This window comes from Salmo trutta, chromosome 18 (assembly GCF_901001165.1).
Source record: "Salmo trutta chromosome 18, fSalTru1.1, whole genome shotgun sequence".
Classification (NCBI taxonomy): domain Eukaryota; kingdom Metazoa; phylum Chordata; class Actinopteri; order Salmoniformes; family Salmonidae; genus Salmo; species Salmo trutta.
In genome coordinates, this window is record NC_042974.1 from 50,960,178 (window position 1) to 50,967,290 (window position 7,113).

General features: G+C 43.1%; 1 protein-coding gene across 2 annotated transcripts; it reads right to left on the reverse strand.

Annotated features, from left to right (window-relative positions):
- Nucleotides 1-935: 935 nt before the first annotated feature.
- sfxn2 (sideroflexin 2) lies at nucleotides 936-6,917 on the reverse strand. Of its 2 annotated transcripts, none has more exons than XM_029698950.1 (12): nucleotides 6,762-6,917; nucleotides 3,843-4,146; nucleotides 3,297-3,467; nucleotides 3,050-3,148; nucleotides 2,852-2,927; nucleotides 2,676-2,761; nucleotides 2,507-2,567; nucleotides 2,314-2,380; nucleotides 2,065-2,114; nucleotides 1,804-1,853; nucleotides 1,588-1,635; nucleotides 936-1,464 (listed from the first exon to the last, which is right to left on the reverse strand). In XM_029698950.1, the coding sequence occupies exons 2-12, from the start codon at nucleotides 3,995-3,997 to the stop codon at nucleotides 1,365-1,367; spliced, it is 963 nt and encodes a 320-aa protein (XP_029554810.1). In that variant the 5' UTR covers nucleotides 3,998-4,146; nucleotides 6,762-6,917; the 3' UTR covers nucleotides 936-1,364. The 2 variants fall into 2 exon arrangements, with proteins under 2 accessions (XP_029554810.1, XP_029554811.1); XM_029698951.1 differs by lacking the exon at nucleotides 6,762-6,917 and adding an exon at nucleotides 4,253-4,274.
- Between the last annotated feature and the right edge of the window lie 196 nt (nucleotides 6,918-7,113).

The window sequence follows — 7,113 nt, forward strand, 5'->3', positions numbered from 1 at the left end:
CTGAGATGTGTACACACACAGTTGGTCATATTTGAATCCAAGGTCAAGAGTCACCAACACAGGCTGCTTCTCAAATGGCACCCTATTTCGCTATATAGTGCTCTAATTCTGGTCAATAATAGTGGATTATATAGGAAATAGGGTGCCATTTGGAACACATCCAAAATGTCCAAAAAGTCATTGTCCTTCCAGCCAGTTATGGAATGTGTGATTGGAGATATTCAGACAGTACAAACTGTACATGATGAATAGCATCACTTGAATTATACACTGTAGCACATTAACATTGAGATAGTAGCTAGGTTTCCTTTCAATTGGCGACAGATTTTCAAGCAAATATTCAAAAAATTTAATAAAAAAAGCTTATTTTCCACTAGAGATATGTTTTCATCAAATTGACTTGTTGCGGATAAAAGGCTGTGCATGACGACATAGTGCACATAAAATAACTTTTGCAGTTAAATTCCAATGGACTGAATAAAGAAATACAAGTTAAATGGGTTTCCATTGCACTTTCAACTCTACTGCTGTTTTTGTCACCCAAAAAATGTTGAGGAGTATTTCTGTCTGTAATAAAGCACTTTTGTGGGGAAAAACTGATTCTGACTGTCTGTGCTTGGCTCCCCAGTGGGTTGACCTATGCCCTCCCAGGCCCACCCATGGCTGCGCCCCTGCCCAGTGATGTGAACTACATAGATTAGGGCCCAATTTATTTATTTAATTTGACTGATTTCCTTATATGAACTGTACCTCAGTAAAATCCTTGAAATTGTTGCATGTTGGATTGATATTTAAGACCCTCGATATTTAGCGGAAAGGTGCATCAAGCGCCGCACCGGGCACTTTCATCAGTTACTCATAACTTATTTCCTCTGTAACCTAATAAACTGTATGCTTTTCTGAGTCATAGTGGGAGGACCACACGACATATCACGTTTTCTTCAATATGATGGTTATCATCAATATTTATACATAAGTGTTTCCACCACCATTTCTCGCAGAATTAATTTTACAGACACAAAAAGATCCCACCTTGTCAAGTGTATTTTGTTTTGTCGACATTTCGAAAGTTTACAGACAAATTTGTTTCCATCAGGCCTCGCGGAAAAAAAAATGTTATCCAACATGTACTTTACTCGCATAAAAAGGTGATTAGTGGTACAAAAAGAGAATTCAAACACACATTTGAACTCTTTAAGAACATCTCCCCCAGAATCACAAAGATTCTTTGAAAATAAAGACAAAGACAAACAAGGAGAAAGCTATTTATCCTATGAACAGAAGATGCTGATTGGCTCATTTATAAAAACGTTCAGACACTCTCCCTGATTGGACAATGATTAAGAAGGCAGGTGTGCGTGTGTTCATAGGCCCTTGTTGAAGTAGACGTATTGTACACGGTCCCCGTAACGACACAAAATGGACTCCCTTAGCTCTGGCTCCAGCTTAGACACGGCCATGGAGCTGAAAGAAAGGGAGAGGAAGAGTGAGAGTGAGACCTAAACCAAGGGAGAGCCTAATACTAAAACAGCTACTAACATCATGAAGGCGCAAAACTGAATGCTGCCCAGTCGACAGGCTACTTACCATTGCTGAGGGAACAGGGAGCAGGCGGCAGGCACCATGAAGACCAGACTGCAAAACAGACATAGTTAGGTGACTGTGCCTACTGAGACATGTACGTGCATCCCAAATGGTACCCTATTCCCTACATAGTACACTACTTTTGACCAGGCCCCCCCCAAAAAAACCCTGAACCAAACAAATCTTCATGGTGCAACCTCCTAAAACAGTCCTACTTACAACGCTCCCACCATCACGACTTGTAAAGGTCCATGGAAGAAGGTGATCCTCTGTTAACCGAAAGACAGAGCTTGTTAGCAATAAACTGCAATGCAACGCAAGACAGAATCTGCACTGTCAGCATGTTTAGTCAAGAACAACGTAACTGTGGATATTCAGTCAATAGCACTGTAACTAGGAATGCTTATTCAATAACTTTGTAGCTAGCTAGCCTATGCATGTCTAGTAGCAGTATTTGGTGTATTTGAATAAAAGGCCCACCTGCATAAACTTGAATTTCTCAAGTCTCTGCATGATGACGGGGAGAATGACTAGGAGAAGAGAGGGGGAAAGAGAGAAAAAAAATGTGATAAAGGAGAGGGTGGCAGGTGGAAACAAGAGGAGAGGAATGAGTCATTGAAGAGAGCAACAGGGTCACACTCCAACACCGCTCCACTTTCCATTGTCTATGGAGCGAGGACTGAGCTCAAACTCTACAGCTCCCCTCCTCCTTAAACCTCTGAAACATACTCATGCCCGGTGCTGCCATGGTAATCCGGGAAATGACCACCTGGGTGATGCCCTTCACAGCTGCTTTCTGGAAAGAAAGAAAATGTGGGAACGGAGGAGTAGGTACAATATAATTTCTCTGCTATTGTGTAACAGTCAGAAATAGGATATTTAGTAGAATATTTAATTATCCAGACATTCCCAGTGCTGCTACCTTGGAATGGCCAAGTTTGTTTCCATTCTCATCTGTTACAGCTATGCCATTCAGGAGCTCCCTGGGAAAAGAGAAGGTCAACAACTCACTGTTGTCTTCATGGGGGACGCTAATACACTATCAGAATAGATGCTAATACTCAAGTGACTTCAATTGAGTATGTACTCACTGTTGCCTCATCATTGGGATATTGACACAGTTAGCGGACGCCACGGCTGCAAACGGAACCCAGCGCGCCACCAGTGGAGGGGCTCTCTACAGAGGAGGGCAGAGACAAGACGGTAAGGGGAGGTTGAACATGTAATCAAACAAACCAGTCTGTGTGTTGAGTTCTTTGAACTGTACCTTTGTGTAGAAGTTAAGTCCCACAGCAGTGGCTAGAGCAGTGCTAGTCGCTGTTAAATAGGCTACTCCGATTTGACTGAAGAGGTAGAGAAAAGAGATTGAGTTTAAGACATTTAAATAGTTCTTAATATTCTCCATGTACATTGCAATACATTCAACACAGCAGTGTGTGGGTGTGTGTGGTCTGCAGGGTCTTACTTGGGTGTGATGGGGGAAGCAGCATTTCTGTTGGTGTAGTTGACCAGAGCATTAAATGACTGATTCACCCACTGCCAGAACACTACAGCGGGGACTGTCCTAGAGAGAACGAGAAAATGATAGAAAGAGAGTGGGGAAAGAGGAATATAAATGTAGGATAAGAAGTCATCGCTCCAAACTCACCCATGGTTGGCTATCCTAAAGATCTGTTGTTGTCAAATCTGTGTGTGTGTGTGTGTGTGTGTACCTGTAGAACTGTAGCATACCGCCCGTTATGGCCATCCCTCCAGGTACCTGGAAGGACATTCGACCAATCAGGTTCATGCGATCGCCAGTGTCAGGGTGAAAGGCAGAGTCATAGAGCTTCTTGGCGTAGTGCAGTTGTTCCTCTGTGGTGCCAGGGGGAACGGACCCCGCTCTAGAACAGGAGAACCACACAGAACCCAAATTCTCATCACAGGGAACAAAAAGAATTACAACTTCAGTGGTATAATAATAATAATAATATCATTTGGTGGGTGCTTAATTATATTTGTCCTATTAGACACATGTGCAAGTGTGTATTGGAAATGTGTTTCTAGCATATCCCAACTCCACCTGAGACACCAGCAGAGAGTTGTGGTCAGAGCCAGGGTCCAGCATTTTACCAGTGTCCCTGGAGCAAATAGGGTTAAGTGCCTTGCTCAAGAGCACAACAACAGATGTTTCTACTTGTCGGCTCTGGGATTCGAACCAGCAACCTTTGGGTTACTGGCCAAATGCTCTAACCTCGTGGTGTCTGTGTGTGCGCTACCTGCAGCTCTCCACCAGTGCTTTAGCCTCGTCCAGTCGTGAGTCCGGCAGTAGTGCTGTCCTCCAGTCTGTGATGTTGGCAAAGTGCTTCAATCTTCCCATAAACGTGGACTGATCCCACCGTGGCATGTCAATGTCAAACCCGCTCCCTGCCATCGCGACCCTCCGCCTCACAACCTAGGTCTAAAGTCACAAATATGGTCTCCAAAACACCTCGCCTGTCCCAAACCGAGTCGAGCCTGCAGTCAACGTTTGGCTCCTTGGTCCTGTGCCAACCTGGTCCACTCAGCCCTTCCAGTCTGCCTCTGGAAAGACAGAAACACATGAGTCTTTCTGTTTTCAGTTGTTAGAATAGCCTTGACTTTAGTGTAAGCTTAAAAAAAGTGTAGGACTAATCTTGGAACCACATACAGTATGTTATTACAGTATCATATAATTTGCATCCGCAGTTTCCTTTGTAAAAATAAAATAATAATAAAATCTCTCCTCCCAGGGTTCTCTGGGTAACCTACTTCCTAACCAATCAGACCTGCTCAGAGCTATAACTTTTGAACCCAGCCTTGGGGCAGCCCTCCCTGTGGTTCCTGCGGTGTGTGTGTGTGTGTGTGTCTCTCTCTCACTCAGCAAACAACTAACCAGAGTTGATTCTCTCACAGGAGACTACGTAACAGAATCAGTTTAATTAATAAACCACCCTTCCAGAGTTCAATCAAAGTTCATCTGGGGTCACAGTGTGGCATTGTCTGCATCAGAACATTTCCTTCCTACCCATTTCAAACAGCCAGAGAGAGTGCGTAGCATCTGCAGCAGCAAAAAACTGTATGTTGACCAGGGTTAAATCTCAATAGTCTAAAAGTGGCTTGCTCTACTTGTCTCCTTTCTTTCATCTGTATTGATGTGGAAAAAAACGGGATAAATTCAAACAGATCTCCAGATTAAAGTATAATCTCTAAGGTTTTTAGATCAGAGCAGTGCACGCAAAAAGACTAGGCGAGGATGGAAAGGAGGCCATTCTAGAGAGTATTGAAATGCGCCCAGGACAGCCAGGCTAGAAGCAGGCTGGATCCAGAGCTGGTCAGAGCTGTTTGTTTGAACAGCAGGGTCATGCACTCTCTGCTGTAGCTGCACAATGAGCAGGAATGAACCCAGACCAAGTCCAGCATCTCACTACAGCGACATATCACTATACCACTGACCAAGTCAATGGATGAATAAACATGAATTAATGAACAAACGTTTTGTATGAATGGTGTGAAGAGAGAGAGAGAGTAAGGGCCGAGGGAGAGAGAGGACTGGGAGGAAGATGTGAATTAATAACAAGGGGGTCAGAGAGTTGAAGAGAAGCCTGAAAGCGTGTGATGTGATGAGGTTGAGAATAAAGTAAGGATATTATCAACTACAGGTATTTATTTCCCCCAGGGCGAGCTAGTTAGACTGGACTTCAATCATCAACGGCTGCATCTCAATACTCTAGAGTTTCCCCTCTCCTTCATCTGCACTGATCTGAAAACACAGGGTGCGAAACCTTTGCTTGACGACTCAAACTGAATTCTTCCGCTGCTATATGATCGCAGAAAATAGATGTTTGTGGAAGCTCTACTGGTCGGCTACTGCGTAGCAACATAGCCCTATGTAATTTACGATTGTAAGAACTTTTTGGGGCTCTAAAATCTGTTTCTTATGTACATGTTTGATCCCCACGGTGAATTCTTGGAAAGTTCTCTACAAATTGAGATATTTCATTAAATAGTGATCAATTCTGACTACTACATTTGTCATCACACAGGACCACGTGCTGACAGACCAACCATGGGCCGCAGTCTAGAGGCTCTGGTTGACTCTCAGGCAGGATGAAAACAACTATGTCGACCATAATCCTTTGCTGGTGCCATTCGGCCAGAGATACTTTTGAGGAGATGGGAAACTCCATTAGAATCTTATTAACCCCCATTTTGTACGCTGCCCACGCGACGTTAATGTGCCCCACGGTGCATTCTGGGAGATTCTGGGACAAGGAGAGCGCTCCCAAGGAGTGAATTGAGCTCTAAGTCAAAAAAGCAACATTAGCATGAATTTCGTCAACAAGAAGTACATTACACATCTTTTCCGAGATGTGAGATAGTTAAATTGTTCTAGTAATATCGTATAGCTTTGGAATCGTGACATGACTTAGGCTGGTTTCTCTACTGAAATGTTGCATTCAAAACAACTGTGAACTCGAAAATCTCAGTCGGAGTTAATTTTTTTCCGAGTTCCCAGATGTCTTGAACGCCCGGAAATCGGAGATTTTTGAAGGCGGCATGCTTCAATTTCAAATACTTCCGGCTTCATGCACCATCGGGAGATGTTTTTAGGATTACGTGGATGACGTAAGCGCTAACACTAGCTACTGGTTTTAAGGTCTATGGGAGCAATGTGGTTGGGTTGACATGCAAGTAAAACCTGTTCTTCAGAACCAGTGCAAATAAAGGAAAGGAAATGAGATTTTCCGAGTCTGTAGTTAAACTATGAGAGAACTAGTAACCTAAAAAGGCTTTAGTAAAGACATGTCGATGTGCAATTAACCGCAGCAGTAAACAAGTAGTTGTCTAGATTCAAAGCAATTGTGCAAGACTGTCGAGAAACTAGATGAATTGTTGACATCCATCCTGTGCCTCTGCAAGTCTAGAACAGCTGCACTCCTCATTATGCATTGGACCATCATATTGACCTGCCTAGTTAAATAGAACTAAAAAAATTGTGGGACATTCTTGAAATCACGTAAAGCTATCATTGACTGATGCAACTTGCCTGTCATGTTACCCGCATTTTGCGAAGCATGCTAGCAGCTTTGTCCAGATATGAGAGAAGCGATAGCTGGTAACAAAAACACTAACTGTATCAATATCTGCAACAAAGTAGCAGAAGAAACATACGTTACCTTTCAGCACTGGACTGCAAGATGATACAATGTAACTTGCTAAATGTTTCACGTCAAGATCTCAGCAGTTGGTATAGTAGGGGAGGGTGCACGTGGCACCGCTTCCTCCAATCACAGACTGGGGCAGCTCCTTTTCCGAATGTCGGTCTCCAGAAATAAATACTTATATGAACTTTCAGTCATCTCCTCTTTTAAACTCTGCATGCAGTAGATCTTTACCTTTATTTCTAAAGCAAAGGCAAAATACATAATTATGGCTAACGCGACCTCACAATGATAAATAAAAAATATAGATAAATACACAGTGTTGGTATTTATGCCTCCGCTAGTACACAATGTATTTCTGAAGTGA

Coding starts and splice junctions, on each gene's coding strand:
- sfxn2 (XM_029698950.1), bottom strand. CDS start 3,997: ATGGCAGGGAGCGGGTTTGACATTGACATGCCACGGTGGGATCAGTCC. Junction 3,149..3,296: donor GGTATGCTACAGTTCTACAG/GTACACACACAC, acceptor CGTTCTCTCTAG/GACAGTCCCCGCTGTAGTGT. Junction 2,381..2,506: donor ACAAACTTGGCCATTCCAAG/GTAGCAGCACTG, acceptor CTTTCTTTCCAG/AAAGCAGCTGTGAAGGGCAT.